This window comes from Crotalus tigris, unplaced genomic scaffold (assembly GCF_016545835.1).
Source record: "Crotalus tigris isolate CLP2741 ecotype Arizona unplaced genomic scaffold, ASM1654583v1 scf7180000018371.15429387391:27106975, whole genome shotgun sequence".
Classification (NCBI taxonomy): domain Eukaryota; kingdom Metazoa; phylum Chordata; class Lepidosauria; order Squamata; family Viperidae; genus Crotalus; species Crotalus tigris.
In genome coordinates this window covers 21,201,711-21,218,994 of record NW_024096970.1, presented here as the reverse complement: position 1 = coordinate 21,218,994, position 17,284 = coordinate 21,201,711, and the positions used below count along the sequence as shown (strand labels likewise).

General features: G+C 38.5%; 1 protein-coding gene across 3 annotated transcripts in view; it reads right to left on the bottom strand.

Annotated features, from left to right (window-relative positions):
- LTBP2 (latent transforming growth factor beta binding protein 2) overlaps positions 1 to 16,732 on the bottom strand; it is a 134,894-nt gene extending 118,162 nt beyond the window's left edge. For all 3 annotated transcript variants that reach the window (XM_039351740.1, XM_039351741.1, XM_039351742.1), the window contains exons 1-2: positions 15,806 to 16,732; positions 8,706 to 8,776 (exon numbers count right to left, since the gene is read on the bottom strand). In XM_039351740.1, the coding sequence (XP_039207674.1) occupies positions 8,706 to 8,776; positions 15,806 to 16,335 (601 nt within the window). In that variant the 5' untranslated portion in view covers positions 16,336 to 16,732. The remainder of the gene's footprint in view (positions 1 to 8,705; positions 8,777 to 15,805) is intronic.
- Positions 16,733 to 17,284: the final 552 nt, after the last annotated feature.

Sequence of the window (17,284 nt, the reverse complement as noted above, 5' to 3'; positions counted from 1 at the left end):
CAGCCATGAGTATTCATGGCTCATTCATGTGGTTCTGGACGTAAAACTAAAAAGTTTCCAAATGGTAGTTACTGCCAGCAACCAAGTAAGCCAAAATCAGGAAGAACTGCTAACAATCTTTTAACTTCTTACCAAGAGGATGAATCACAGCAAGTCAGAGTTATAACACTGAGAGAGAGAGAAATAGCTGGAAAATTGCCTTTTCTATTTTCCTAGGCCAATCTCCCCCCCCCCCCCAAGAAGTCAGCTCTAATCCTGGAAGACCTTGACTGAACTTGTTATGTCCCGAGCCTTGCAAACGGCTCGGGCGTTTGCAGGCAGTCCCGGGCAGGTGCAAAGCTGCCCGGGACCAGACAGGCTGTCGCCAGCACTGTGCGCATGCGCGGGTGCTGGCGCGGGAAAAGTATCGCATTTACCCGGGAAATGTCTATATAAGAAGCTGGGAGGTTTTAGGAGCTGCTGAAGCCATCTACTTGTAAGCTGAACGCAGAATAAAGAAAACTGAGAACTCCAACTGCTTCTCGTGTCTGCTTTGCGCCAAGGACTCAACAGAACTTGTACATCTTTTAATGGTGATTCTTCTCAACCCATTGAAGTAGTATGAATCTTGCAATGGATCTTCCCAATTAGTTAATATACCATCAAAGCAGTGAGAGGTTGTCAGATTTTGTTGGTTCAATTCATTGCCCACTTTTCTATTCAAACGCTCAAAATTTCCAAGGATTTAGCCAGAAAAAGGTCACTGGAATTAATGGTAATCCCGGACATATAGTTTACATAGAGGGATAAAGATACAAATATACAACTGAATATAAGATATAGAGCTTATACAGCAAGAAGTCCCAACAGATTTCTAACCCTCATTAGAATTCCTGGGGAACCCACAGCAACTTAGAAACAGTTCCTTTCCCCCATTTCCAGCACTCACAGGCTTCATTCACTATTCCCTTGGTACTTGAAGGAAAGGAGAGATCCCACTCCCATTCCAAAAGGTCTGTGTAAAAAAGATTCTGGACATCAACTGTCTTCAGGGACCCTTCAGTCTGATCCCATCAGCTGCTGCTTTATTAGCTCCTGCCAGAACCATTAGCAAAGAGTATTGACATGGACAATTGCACTCACTGCTATCTTTTTCTCTAAAGAATTACTGAAACAGAGAGACCCCAGGATGTTTGATTATTTAAAAGGTAAGCCATTTGTGCTAGGCAAATATTGTACCAAAAGACATATTTTGCAATGCTATCAATGTGTCACATACTTAGTTTGTATCAACAGGAATTATTTTGGAATGAGACTTTCAAATAATTTTCTGGTTTAATCACCCGCTGCTATAAGTCATTAATGAGGTAATGATAGCTTCTTTCATTTTTTCAATTTATTTTCCATTCTATTTCAATTTCACATTAGTTGAAGCATTTGCTTTAAGGTCAAGTGAAAGTTTATCTACAAATCATTATAATTTTATAGACATTTTGCACAAACCCCTTTCCCGTATATGGCATAGTATGTTTTGCACATTTATTACCCCCAGATACATGTATATTTCTGTATGCACTATTTGTTCAAAGAACCACACCACAAATTTCACTTCAATTCCTATACATTTAAAAAATAGGAGTTTAGTCAGTTTCCCAAAAATTACAGTATTCTCTCTTTTTCTTAAAGCAATATGCCAGGCACTGCCCTGGTGGAAATCTCAAACCTTAATAGCTAATTATAAAGGATCAATCAATAACAATTTCCAATCTTACTATAGTTCCCCCAATCCTCTGTACTGCCTATAACTTGTTTCCTAATCTCCTGAGGATAACATTCAAGAGCAGCCTTGCCATGGAGGATAAGAGCCCATTCTCCCACCTTCCCCTGGACACATTAATTCTTGCACTCCTACTTGTAAAAGGTGGAATTGGCAATTTTCTGGCATAAGGTTTGGCACATCCAGGTTAACAGCAGGACTTGAGCAAGTGGAAGACTTTAATCAGCCAAGATTTTGAGAAGCAAGAACTAGGAAGAAACACAGTTCAAAAAAGATTATGAAAAGACAAAAGAAGGAAGAACAATGAGATCAGAAAAACAAGGAAAAGGAATATAGTTAAGTGTTAAGAGGCTCTTATTACTTCAAGCAGCAAACATAGCCCTCACTATAGTTCATTCAATAGTTAAAAATATAAAAGAGTCGAAAGAGCCCCATTATAGTCTAAGTTACTGTACTTTCTTCTTCCTGTGTTGCTTAGGTCCAAATTGGAAAAGTACAAAGCAATATTTCCATTAAACCATGGAAAAGGAAGAGAAATGAAGTGCCACAATTAATTATTACAGTTATAAGAAGAATTCACTTTATACTGTATTGACAAAAGAGAATCAACTTTAAAATACTTTCATCTTAGTATACAATCCAAATTCTAATCTAACCATATTTCTGCTATGTTTGAGCTAGGGAGCCTGGCAGCTGCTATAATACTTCAAAGAGTTTATATTTAAGGTGTCTTGGGAACCAGCTGGAGCCTTTTAAGAATATTTATGCAACTTTATAAATTCAGTAAAAACAATACAATTGTTATTTGTACTATATATGTGGAATAAATAATATTTCAAAGTCTATATTACAGCAACACTTTTATTTGTTGTTGTTAATTGCGAAGTCGTGTCTGACCCATCGCAACCCCATGGACAACATTCCTCCAGGTCTTCCTGTCCTCTACCATCTTCTGGAGTCCATTCAAATTCACACCTACTGCTTCAGTGACTCCATCCAGCCATCTCATTCTCTGTCGTCCCTTCTTCTATTGCCCTCAATCTTTCCCAGCATTAGGCCCTTCTCCAGTGAGTCCTTCCTTCTCATTAGGTGGCCAAAGTATTTGAGTTTCAACTTCAGGATCTGGCCTTCTAAAGAGCAGTCGGGGTTGATCTCTTCTAGGACTGACCGGTTTGAACGCCTTGCAGTCCAAGGGACTCGCAGGAGTCTTCTCCAGCACCATAATTCAAAGGCCTCAATTCTTTGGCGCTCAGCCTTTCTTATGGTCCAACTTTCACAGCCATACATTGCAACTGGGAAAACCATGGCCTGGACTATACGCACTTTTGTTGGCAGGGTGATGTCTCTGCTTTTTAGTATGCTGTCTAGATTTGCCATAGCTTTCCTCCCCAGGAGCAAGCGTCTTTTAATTTCTTGGCTGCAGTCCCCATCTGAGGTGATCTTGGAGCCCAGAAAAATAAAATCTGTCACTACCTCCATTTCTTCCCCATCTATTTGCCAGGAATTGAGAGGGCCGGATGCCATGATTTTGGTTTTCTTAATGTTGAGTTTCAGGCCAACTTTTGCACTCTCCTTCTTCACCTGCATCAAGAGGCTCTTTAGTTCCTCTTCACTTTCTGCCATTAGAGTGGTATCATCTGCAAATCTTAGGTTGTTGATATTTCTCCCGGAAATCTTAATTCCAACTTTTGTTTCATCTAGCCCTGCCTTTCTCATGATGTGCTCTGCATATAAGTTAAATAGGTAGGGTGACAGTATACAGCCTTGCTGGACTCCTTTTCCAATTTTGAATTCAATTATTCAGAACATATCTGCAACTTTGTCTCACATCTCATTTTAAGATCATGATGGAAATCATTACTTCAGGCTTTGATACTAACAGTTCTCTGTGTCATTTTAATGTTTTGTTGAACATGATGTCTGATTTAGAATTTTTGTAGAACTTTAAAAGTTTGTTACACTATTTATGAATTTTAATAATTCATAAAAATATTGACAGTGGACTGAATAAATGGGATTGATTTGTCATGAAATAAAAAGAATAACAGAATAACAGAGTTGGAAGGGACCTTGGAGATCTTCTAGTCCAACCCCCTGCTCAGGCAGAAAACCCTATACCATTTCAGACAAATGGTTGTCCTATCTCTTCTTAAAAACTTCCAGTGTTGGAGCATTCACAACTTTTGGAGGCAAGTTATTCCACTGGTTAATTATTCTGTCAGGAAATTTCTCCTTAGTTCTAGGTTGCTTATCTCCTTGATTAGTTTCGATCCGTTGCTTCTTGTCTTGCCCTCTGGTGCTTTGGGAGATAGCTTGGCTCCCTCTTCTTTGTGGCAACTCCTTAGATATTGGAACACTGCTATCATGTCACCCCAGTCCTTCTTTTTATTAAACTAGACCAGGCATATCAAACTCGTGACATCACGTGACGTCGCACAACATATCATGACTTTTTCCCCATTGCCGGCAATGGGGTGGGCGCAGTTTCGGTGTGATGCATCGGACAGTTTGTCATGCCTGAACTAGACATACCCAATTCCAGCAACTTTTCTTTATATGTTTTAGCCTTCAGTCCCCTCATCATCTTTGTTGCTCTTCTCTCTACTCTTTTTAGAGTCTCAACATCATTTCATTGTGACAACCAAAACTGGATGCAGTATTCCAAGTGTGGTCTTTCCAAGGCATTATAAAGTGATATTAACACTTCACATGATCTTGATTCTATCCATCTGTTAATGCAGCCCAGAACTGTGTTGGCTTTTTTGGCAGCTGCAGCACACTGCTGGCTCACATTTAAATGATTGTCCATTAGGACTCCAAGATCTCTCTCACAGTTACTACTGTTGAGCCAGGTACTATACTATACCGTACCTGTGCCTAAATGTAGAACCATTGAAGTTCATTTTGTTAGACAGGGCACAATGTTCAAGTCTGGCAAGATCCTTCTGTATCTTCAAATCTGTCAAGATCCTTCTGTATCCAATGTAGAACAACATAGAGACATGCATGATGGTGATGTATCAAAGAGTAGAACTGAAATAGTGATTAGTGATTGGACTTGATGATATTCTTAAGAGAAGAAGAAATGTTTAAAGAACAAAAGCTGTTGTACACATAACTGTCTGTATAAGGTATGGAATCAATATATCTGCAAAGGGAGTATAATGGGCAGAAGGAATATCCTTCAGGAACAGAAGGAAGAGCTGCTACCAAGACAATGATCAGATGAAGGAAACTCAAGTCCAGGGCAGAACTGCACTCTCAGATAAGACCCTACCAAATTCTCATGAATATATATAAAATTAAATTTAAATAGATTTTTCTTTGCCCTCACCTCCTGCTTTTAATTTCTTTTGTTTATTACATCTCATTATTTTTCTGCACTTTGCACCTTACAGCTTCCCCTGCTAAGGAGCGTGATGGTACATATTTTATAATAAACATAGTAGCCAAATCTACAGACAACTACTACTCATAAGAACATACCTGAGGATCCCAAATAATACAACTAAAATTTATATTTACAGGTAATTAACTGATATTTCTGAGCTGAAAGGAAAAGTAATACAAAAACTCCAGAAGCCTCAACCTGGACTGTTCTGGCATATTACACTGCAGAGAATTATGGGCTTCACAAGCAGCAAGTGCTGGCTAGAAACACTAGAGAAATCAAGTGCTTCTTTAACTGTTCCACTGTGACTTAGAGGACTGCTGAGTGTGGAAACTTAAAAGCATGAGTGGATGCAGAGATTAGAACAATGAACTAATAATGGACAAGTTGCTCTGATTTGCAGTGTAATTAACTGATCCCCAATTCTACTCCATATGGTTAATGATTTCATCAGCATCTCCTTATGGGCCTATTTCCCTGCAAATCACTCCACTCTTTTCCCTTCCTGATTAATCTAGCAGGAGTAAATGGCCTAGCAGGAGGTTCTAGTTTACAAGATCCCGTATTTAAAGCTTAAAAAGGAATAGGTGAAGTGATAACCTAAAAGTGGGAAAAGGTTCCATAGAGAGAGTCTAATGGAAGCTACAAAGTGGAGATATGTAGCACCATTCAGCTTTAGAGTAAGCCCTCTAGACTGAACCTCTTTAAGAGATCAATTCTTGGAAAGTAATTGCCTGTCAAGTAAAAAAAAAAATAGTTTTGTTTTATCCCTTGAGTGTGGACTGACTTGTGAAAAATGGTTTATCATATTGCTGCTTCACTATTTTAACTGATTTTAATGTGATAATTGTTAATTGTCCACTTGTCCTGGAGCTAATCAGAATCATACCTTTATTGAAAAACTGTTGATATGACTGCATCCTTCTTCACATAAACTGTATTATATTCTTCCCATTGACAGTCTCTGTGATTTGAAATTCCTGTAAGCAGGAAACTACAAAAATCTAGACAGTAGCTGTACTCACATACTGGTAATCTTTAATTTACTACTGAATAATAGTAATAATAATAAACTTCACTATTTATGAATTTTAATAATTCATAAAAATATTGACAGTGGACTGAATAAATGGGATTGATTTGTCATGAAATAAAAAGAATAACAGAATAACAGAGTTGGAAGGGACATTGGAGATCTTCTAGTCCTACCCCCTGCTTAGGCAGGAAACTCTATACCATTTCAGACAAATGGTTGTCCTATCTCTTCTTAAAAACTTCCAGTGTTGGGGCATTCATAACTTCAGGAGGCAAGTCATTCCACTGATTAATTGTTCTGCAGGAAATTTCTCCTTAGTTCTAGGTTGCTTTTTCATGAGGCAACTGGACTTCCTTTTTTCTCTTTGAAGACATTTCACTTCTCATCCAAGAAGCTTCCTCAGCTCGGACTGGATGATGGGGAATGGAAGGATTTATATTCCTTGCAGAGAGCTGGTCATTTGCATTTTTAGAGATTTGTTGATGCAGCTGGATATTTATGTGGGTCATCAGGGTCACCTGAGTAGTGCAAATGGGTGTGGAGCCTTCTTGGAACTCCTGAAAGGACTGTGTTGTAGGCTGAAGATAGATGGTGTTGTATTCCTCTCCATCTGTTCAATTTTGATATAGATGGCCTCTTTGATCCTTCTTTCAAACCAGCGGTCCTCTCTGTCCAAAATGTGGACTTTGCTGTCTTCAAAAGAGTGGCCTTTGTATTTTAACTGCAGATGGACTACTGAGTCTTGTCCTGATGGGTTTGTTCTCCTATGTTGTGCCAAACATTTATGAAGTGGTTGTTTTTTTTGCCCCAATGTACAGATCTGCATATGGCTTACTGCATTGTACGGCATATACCATGTTGCTCAGCTTGTATCTGGGTGTTTTATCCTGCCATAGTGTATTCTTGGGTTTGAAGTGTGCACATATGTTGTGTTGGCTCAAGATCCTGCAATGTATGGAATGACTACATTGTTTCATTTATTGTTTTCTTCTTTGTCTGTTATGGAGGAGCTCCTGCTGAGTCTTTTTTGGGATTTGATGAAGGCCCACTTGGGATAGCTACAAGTTCTCAGGGTTTCCTTGATGTGTTTTAGTCAGAGAGGCTATCTATGTCAAAACTGAACAGCCCTCTTTCAACAGAGGAGGAGGAATATGACATCATCTATCTCTAGTCTAAACACAGTCCTTTCAACAGTTCCAAGAAGGCTCCACACCCATTTGCACTACTCAGGTGACCCAGATGGCATCAACAAATCTCTAAAAGAAAAAAGAAAGTCCAGTTGCCATGTGAAAAGGCACCTTTGGGACAACCATGACCTGGATGACTGAGAATCTCCATAGACAGTTAGTTCTAGATTGCTTCTCTCCTTGATCATCCATTGCTTCTTGTGCTGCCTTCAGGTGCTTTGGAGGATAGCTTGACTCCCTCTTCTTTGTGGCAACCCCTGAGATATTGGAACACAGCTATCATGTCCCCCCTCGTCCTTCTCTTCATTAAACTAGACATACCTAATTCCAGCAACCATTCCTTATATGTTTTAGCCCCCAGTCTCCTGGTTGCTTAATGACTGGTTGCTTACTGACTGGTTGAGGTTACAACCTACCTGAAAAAGGAGGCATGACCACACTTCAGGCACTCAGCAGCACAGCTGCATTTACCAGCCATTTGCAGCATCCTACAGTCACGTGACCACGTCTTATGATGATTTTGCTGAAAACCAGCACTTCCAATTTTCAGCAAAACCATGCCTATAGTGAACTACTGGTTTGCTTAATGACCACTGTAAAAACATCATACAATGGTTTTACGACTGTTATACAACCATAATGGGCAGACCCCATTATGGTCGTAACTTGAGGACTACCTGTACTTAAGTTGATTAGGAAGATACTTGTGTTCATACAATGGAACAGAATCTAAACTGATCAAAAAGGATCAGATTTATTCAGCAAAAAAAAAAGAACTAAATATAAAAGTCAAACTATGCTCTGGATTGCTGCTGCTACATTTTTTAACTGACCTTCTTAAGTACATTATGCAAACATAGCCAAATATCATTATTAAATTCCATTTTGTACTAATTCTTGCCTGAGAATCATGCTTAGCATACTTATATTCGTTATCCTACTTTCGGTTCTCAACTCCATCAGCTTCACGAAATGAAGAAAATGAAGAAAATTTTTATTGCTAACGCTGTTCTAATATTTGGATAGATGTTGTCAATTACCTTCCAATCAGACAAGGTCAAAGCAGATAAGATAAAAACCATTTTATGTATCACATGACAAATTCTATCTATATTAGCATAGAAGCTAGCATGGAAACTCCAAATATATTTGGCTTGCAAAAACTACTGCCTTCTTTCCTCAGCCCCATCCTTTGTCTCTGCATTCACTGATATCAGTTTAGACCACTAACCCCTTGAAACTGGCATTTTTCTTTTACGTCTAGTATATATTATGCAGTAGGTATAATTTCATATGCAATTTTGATAACAGCAGTTCTAACAATTTTATACTCACGTTTAATACATCGATTTGTTCTAGGAGCCGTGGTCCACCCTGAGCAGCATTGTCCCCCGCAGACATTTGGTCTAAATAGTTACAAATGGCAAGATTAATAACCTGAAACTTCCTGAAATCAAACCAAACCATTCAGCTAAGGTTATTTTTGAAAACTATTTTCTGCATTGAATCAGGGAGTCAATTCGAATGCTGAAATCAACAGGATCCTTTGGATTGATTTGGATTATTCCAGCAATTTGTGCCTGTGTAGAGAATTATTTTTTTTTTCTGAATCCAAATTGATTTGATTTTCTGAATCAAATCATAATTTGGAATTCTATTATAAATTTGAAATGGCATTTACATAATTAGTACATCCCACAAATTAATTTCCCAAAGGTCCCTCTACCACCCTGCTGGTAACATTGTTTGGCCAGAGATTTTGCTTCAAGTGGATATGATAGTAAAGGTACATGCTTTCTTTTATGGCATGCCAACTTCCAATTTGTTTTATTAAAAGAATAAACTAAAGATAAAATTTGCTGTTTCCCTAGATGGGGAGGAGAACACTTTGCACTTCTGAAGGAATGTATTATTACCCTCAATTTTTAAAAAAAATATTAAAATGCTGCAGTTTGAAAACTCTGTCAGGCTGCAATGTTTTGTCTTGCACTGCACCTGCATTGAGATTAACAGTCCCAGTCTTTTTTCTCTTTCAGATTTGATGCTTATAAATCCTTCCCTCTATTTTACAACTGTGGGTGACCCATGCTGCACTAAGTCAAAACTAATCAAATTTTGGCTTAGCCCAATGCATGAATTCAGCATTTTTCTCTTTTGATGCATGTTGGCATGACCATAACATAAAGCAGTGTTTTCCAGCCCCATGGTGGCTGGGGATTTCTGAGAGTTGAAGTCTGTCTATCTTAAAATTGCTATATCCATCTTTCATACCAGACAAGACACTGAGAGACAGTGGCTGGCTCCAAATTTCTCCAGTAAGTTTCCATGCCTAAGACCAGACTAAAAGCTGAGTCTGTCCAGCATATTGACCACTATACCACAATAATTGACCATAGCCTTCTATTCCTCATGTTGGATTTGCTAACTTGATTACAAAGGAAGAAAACCCTTCTCATTCTAGCTCAGATTGCTGGCATAATCTGACAGATTTCCATAAGCATCACCACTCACCCTGCCCAGAAAACAGACCTAGCTGTAAACCACTGAGAGACATTGGCAGTACATCAAGTTAAATAAAAATAAAAACCCCTGAGTAAAGAAGTCAACTCCTGCTGACTTCATGCTAGAGATTTTATGTTCCAAAGGGAATAAATTCCAGAACTTTGGCAAATTTACTAACCCCTCATTCTCCTTGAAAGGAAAACTACATTGCTAACACCTGGTTATTCTCTTTAGTATTAAACACACTTACAGGTTGGGTTTTCACTGTAAGATTTTACCTTAGAATAGTATTTTCATAATCGGCTGACTGGTCATATGTTTTTTCTAAATTAAAACTGAAAGCACACAAAGCTGACAATAGTTCAAGATTTTTAAAGTAATAAAAGATAAAAGTAGCGTGTATAAAAGGAAGTCATGCTCAGTGTAACTCCTATTTCAAATAAGGAATAGTGATTCATACAGAGAAATAACAATTTAACAAATCTTAACCCAGTTGGAGAAAGAGAATACATGTATTTGTATATGTATGCCAAAGATAAGTGCCATGCCCATTGCAGTTATACCTATAATTATTTGAATTCTAGCTATAAATGTAGCAGCTCCAGAGTAAAGGCAAACTATTACATTTAAACCTTTTATTAGGATGAAGTCTGAAATTTAGCTTTCCTAAATTATTTATTCCAGTTATACTTGCCTTTCTACTCAATTTATAGCCCTCACTAATAAATAAACCCCCAACATACAGGCATATGTCCAAATAAAATGTTTTTTCATTTATAAAGTACATATTCATATAAATCTTCAAAAACATTAGGTGGTTTTCCAAGATGCACATTATATATGAAACAGCTCCAAAAGAGTTCAGAATTAGACAACTATGTGGTCTGGGCTACTATTAACTAGAATAAAAGGAAAAGTCCATTTTGCTGCGGGTGGTAAGCAAAGGACTTTTCCATTTCTGGTGGAGAATTTTAACAATATGTTGAAATCCAGGGAAAACTAAAGGGACAGCTGGTTTTCCTCTACACCAACCCTCTGAGCATCTGGTTGCAGTTAAATAATTTTCTCAACATTTGAGTGACTTGAACAGTGTGTGGTTTTTGCTGCCTCAGAAAGAATGCAAAATAAATTCCTTCTGCTTTGAGGACCACCACATGTTTACAGCTTAAAGAAGGGTGATACTCCTAGAAGAAGTTAACAAGCTGAACTGCCTTTGTGGCATGTTTAGCTCTGAATGTCTGCTTAGCAGTACAGATGCCATGACAGCAAAGTTCCACCTGGTTCCAATTGTTGTTCCAAAGTGGGGAGTGGAACAGCTCCTACCCACCTGTGCTTTTCCCGATGAAACAGCTTCCTAGTCCTTTTGGGAAGGGAGAAGACGGTTAGTTCCATTTTTAAAAAATACTTAAAAAGTAGGCTTCGGCAAAAAGAAGTGGATGAAGAGCTATGGCCCTCTGGCAGCCTTTACTGTACATTGATTTAGGTTGATTGAGCAGCTGACCCAATTTTGCATATTGGTAAGTATGGCTAGTTTGGCCCACAAAGTGGACAATTGATTTCTGACTATACCTCATGTAAACTGATGTACAGGTAAGAAACAAGGATTATCAGATGTACAATTAAAGAACCTTGAAGACAGCTGAGGAGCATTTGTAAAGTTGACATTGGCCAGATTCATATGTTGCATATATTGTGCTGTTTGTTTGATTCTGGCTTTGTATAATAGATAAACCAAACAATACAGTTTGTAAATGTCAGTTTATAGCTTAGCATCATATATGAAATTATCACTGTGGTTTAATAAACCAAGATTAAACATATCAAGATTAGTGCAGTAACATAGTTTGTAATGAGTATGTGCAGAAAAAAGTTTAATTCCTCCTCCCTACATAGGTTCTATCCTTTTCTATGTACCTATTATTCTTAAAATAAAAACAATTTGGTCCAATTAGCTTTTCCAAATATGAATGGAACAGTCAGATGACTCAAATTGATGTGTATGTGGTTCCCATCTTCAAAAAGGGGGGGGGAAACAGACCCAGGAAACTACAGACCAATCAGCCTAACATCAATACCTGGGAAGATACTGGAAAAAATAATAAAAAAACATCTGTGAATATCTAGAAACAAATAAACTTATAATTAGTAGCCAGCACAGATTTGTTAAAAATAGATCATGCCAAACCAATCTTATTTCATTATTTGACAAAGTGACTAAATTAGTAGACCAACAAAATGCTATAGACATAGTATACTTTCAGCAAGGCACTTGACAAAGTAGACTACAACCTACTTCTTGGTAAGCTAGAAAAATGTGAGATAGACAGCATCATCACCAGATGGATTTGTAACTGGCTGACAAACATTACTCAATGAATAGTCCTTAATGCTACTACATCTACATGGAGGGAAGTAAGCAGTGGGGTACCACAGGGTTCTGTCTAAGGCCCAGTACTCTTCAATATCTTAATAAATGACTTAGATGAGGGAATAGAAGGAAACTCATCAAATTTGCAGATGACACTAAGCTGGCAGGAGTAGCCAACACCCCAGAAGACAAGCTCAGAAAAGATCTCCAAAAAGATCTTAACAGACTTGAACAATGGGTCCTATCTAACAAAATGATATTTAACGTGGAGAAAAGCAAGGTTTTACACCTGGGTAGGAAAAGCCAAAGGTATAAGTACAGATTAGGTGAAACCTGTCTCAAAAACAATAATTGTGAGAGGGAGTCCTAGTGGACGATCACTTAAACATGAGTCAGCATGTGCGGCAGCAGCCCAAAAAATAATACAATCCATGTATAAACAGAGGCTTAGAATCAAAATCACATGAATTACTAGTACTGGGTGCTTCGTCATTCAAGGTTTTTAAGAAGAGATTGGACAGCCACTTGTCTGAAATGATAGGGTCTCCTGCTTGAGCAGGGGGCTGGACTAGAAGATCTCCAAGGTCCCTTCCAGCTCTATTTTGATTCTGATTCTGAAATTAAGACTGATTATAAGTGTAATGATTAAAGATACTGAGTTTTAGCCCTGTCTTAGGTATGAATGCCAATGGAATGACTTTGGGTCGGTCCCTTTCAAGCCTAGCAAGAGGGCAATGGTAAACCACTTTCAAAGTTTTTGCAAGGTTATAAGTGCTGTTTAAATGGTAAGCTGTCCTAATAAAGATATAAATTCTTTACAGATTTGCAGGAGATCTAGATAACTTTTGTATGGACTTTTCAAAACTAATATGATCTTAAATAAATTGAAAAAGTGAGAAATGGGACAGAACTGAAATTGATAGTTTCTTCCTTCCATAATGCTCAGATTATATGTAAGGCAGAAAGGCATAGACCAGTGGTTCTCAACCTTTCTAATGCCGTGACCCCATAATACAGTTCCCCATGTTGTGGTGACCCCCAAGTGGGTGTGGCCACCAATAAGAGGGAGTAGGACAGCTAGGGAAAAGGGAAAAAAATGGCGGACAGCGTGGTTTGGCGACCCCCATGAAATGGTCATTCGACCCCAAATGGGGTCCCGACCCACAGGTTGAGAACCACTGGCATAGACACTTCTTGCAATGGACATTAAACTGATTCACTTTCCTTCATTCATATGCTCTTTCGGGATTTATTTGAGCATCCTTGGATCCATCAATCCAGGATCCTCATTTGGTGAAATATGTGATAAATAAATTTGAGTCTATATTTTTTTTCCCACATTTGTCTTTAAATTAAATGAAAATTGTTTTTTTTAAAACCTCCATGTAGTAAAACCCAAGGTTTCTAAAAACACCTGTTAAACCATATGAGGTTCATACCCAAGCAAAATGTCAATGACACATTACATCAAAACATCTCCATAAGGAAATAGTCTTCACTGACAGACCACATTTCCCCCTCAGATGTATTGAATGGGCCCCAGTGAAAAGAGCTTTGTTTTGGTCTTTCTGGTTACATCTGTGTTTCTCAACCTTAGCAATTTTAAGATGTATGGACTTCAATTACCAGAATCCTCATGCCAGCTATATCTTCAAGTTGCCAAGGTTGAGAAACATTGGGTGAGATAATCCAATAGGTTCTTTGAAACTTTGCATCCTAGACCAGGGGTAGTCAACCTTGGCTCTTTTATGACTGGTGGACTTCAATTCCCAGAATTCCTGAGCCAGCTTAGCTGGCTCAGGAATTCTGGGAGTTGAAGTCCACGAGTCATAAAAGAGCCAAGGTTGACTACCCCTGTCCTAGACTATCATGATGGCATTAATATGAATTAGTACTAAATGAGGACATTTGTGCTTATTGTCTAAATGAATGTGTATGTGTTTTTTCTAAAAAAGAAATCTTATTTTCAAAAAAGCTTTTTCAATTTTCACCTAATTTATTGTTAATCTCTCCATAATTTATAAGCTATAAGTAAAGCTACCACATCTGGGCAACAAAACTTTGTTTTTGGACATTTACTTCTTGGTAGAGTTAACTCTTAAATTAGGTCCCTTGACTTCAAATTATGTTTTTAAAAAAATATTTAAAATAGTGAATTGGATAGCTGTATTCAACAAAACTCTCTGTACTCTACAGAGAATGTAGGCTTGTTTACTTATTCATGTATCATGTTTATTTATCGTGCATTTTTTAAAAAAACTAGACTTGGAAGAAGCCTTGCATGAAATTAAGTGGCAGTGGCTATTACCTAAAAAATGTTCTTGATCCTTGTAATCCAAATTGGGGGAGACTGGGCTTTAAGTGATTTTTTTAATTTAGTTCAGCCGATTTTGTGAGCTTAATTATTTTGGTTTGTAAACCACAGCTTATGGTAAGCATAGCCAATTGTGGTTTATTTAACAAACCATTATTAAAGTAAACCCTGGTTTAGTGTGATGTGTGAATTCAGTAACAGAACTATGGGAAAGAAAGACTAGAAATCTATATCAAGAAGGGGGGGGAAATCTCCTGTCCTCCCCATCCTAAAAAAGAGGGCAAATCCATAACACTAACATAAGAGAGAGACAAAAGTACTAATATATCACATAGCCAGCCTCCTACCTGTATGTCTGGCAAGCCAAAAGGAAAAGTGGTGTATACCTACACATCCATTCATGCTAGACAGTACATGAGATTGTGGTTTATCTGAACAACAAACCATGGTTACTAACACTTTCACATTCTTTTTAAACTTAACTCATAGACAGACTTGGCCATTCCACTAAACACAGCACAGTGTGTCTTAGCTTACCACTGCAAACCACAATGCAATTATTATAATCCATGGAATTTCTCTCTGGTTTATTCCAATTGGAAGTACTCATGCCAAATTTACATGAAGTAACCAACAGAAAATAAGATTTGGGTTGGTGGGCAGCTAACAGCAGCTCCATTCAAGTGGAGAATCATTGGGCCTGTCATAGCTAAATTGTGGGTGCAGCATGGAGCATTCTTGTATACTTCACATTTATTTTTTATTTATTTTGTTTATACCTGCCATTATTTTTTTAACAAACAATTCAAGGCTGCAAACATATCTAATATTCTTTCTTCCTCCTATTTTCCCCACAACAACCCTGTGAGGTGAGTTACACTGAGAGTATATGATTAGTCCAAGGTAAGCCAGCTGACTTTCATGGCTAAGATGAAGCTACAACTCACAGTCTCCTAGTTTAATTTGTTTTTTAGGTCCCAAATTAGTTGCAAAAGTGGATAACAGCTTAAACTTAAATCACCTAGATTCTGATACAGCAGATGGCTTACAGAGATCTCAGTAGTAGAATTCTTGATTGTTATTATGTGAAGTAAATTGGCATTTTCTAGGTTGCATTTGCACCTGGATGATTCTGAATTAATTGATAAGCTCTAAAATCAGAATATAAGTGCAAAACTGACATGGAGATAAGCAAAGAACGCTCAGATCTCCCAAGTTATATGACAACTGGAGAATGCTAGTTGCACTTACCCTGCCATTCGGCCTCTGGCAGTCTGCATCTGCACTTGTGGGGCTGTGCGTGGTCGTGGTCCATTCTGGACAAGGTTCACCGATGGTGTTCTCTGCTGTGGAATCCAGCTTGGACCTCTACTCAGAGCACCGGTGTTCGTTCTAGGATTGCTGCTCTGAGACCTCACATTGGTGAGAGATGGGAGTTTGTGGACTGTGGGAGCTGAGTATTGTTTCTGAAGTTCCCTCCCTGCTGGGTTTCTCATCCGGGCATTAGCCGCAGCATTTGTCTGAGGAGTTACAGGAACATGTTCCAATGTAGAAGAAGAACCATGTACCCGGAACAAACTGTGCACCTTAGTTCTTGGGCCAAACCTGCCTTGGTTCTGCTGAAATCTTAGCTGTGTCGTCTCCCTGTTCCCGGCATCTGTCCTGAAAGAAGGATATTGATCCAGTCGCCCAGCAAGGTCTCTCTGACCGTCCACAACCCCCATAAAAAGTGCTATAGTTAATGGGAGAACACTGTTCCAGGAACGCCTCATGATTTCCATCCAAGAGAAAAAGTGGACTCTTGTCAGATTAATAGGGTCATACACCAAATACAATTGGACTTCGGAAAAAAGTCCTCCCAGCTAAATCCCTCTGGTACATTTCAGAGCCAATCACATGTTCAGGTACATCCAAAAGAGGCTTCAGTAATAACCAGCTGTCTAGATGGAAAAGGAAGGCTCAAAGGAGCAACAGCACAGGTCTTCCTGAACCAGAAGCAACAGTTCCCTGCCTTAGAATTCTCCTCAGTGGCTGTCAGAGCGCGCGTGGTATTATTCTTTCCAGACAACTCCAAGGCACCTTCTCCTTTGCCTCTTGCATTGGCCGGCTCTGGATAGGATAGGCAATTTTATTTTTGGAAACCTCCCCCTTTTGAGTCTTTTTGATACTGACATCGTCCCTCTTCAGAGGACACGCTCAGTACCCCCCCTTTACAAAACACATTCCAGCAACACCCACTTTGGCACAGGGAAACAAATTACAAGAGAGAACTATTAACTCTTGAGCTACCAGACAGGCCCATTCACAGCCTGTGCAAAAAGTTGGTGTGCTTTTGTTTCTTTCTCCCTCCACCCTTTTCTCTTACACACAATGCCCAAACTCAACAGAAGCACATGCTCAAATTTTTTGCACAACTTTAACCAAGCAGAAATGAAACAGATGCAGACACAAATAGATATATAATGCATGTGAAACAAGTAATTGTCTCTCTACTCTGACTTGATGTCAACCACTACATATATTAGATTTAGTGCAGAACAGGAATTGTGCAAGCCAAAGTCCAGGCTATTATATTCTACATTTTCAGGAAGAAATCAAAAGAATTCTTGATGCACTTACATAAGGACTGAGCAATAAAGTAAGGTTTGGCTACCATTATGTTAATCATATGGTTTGACTTGATTCTTTCCCTTAAAACCAGGAATAGGCAAAAAGGTGATAGAATGAAAT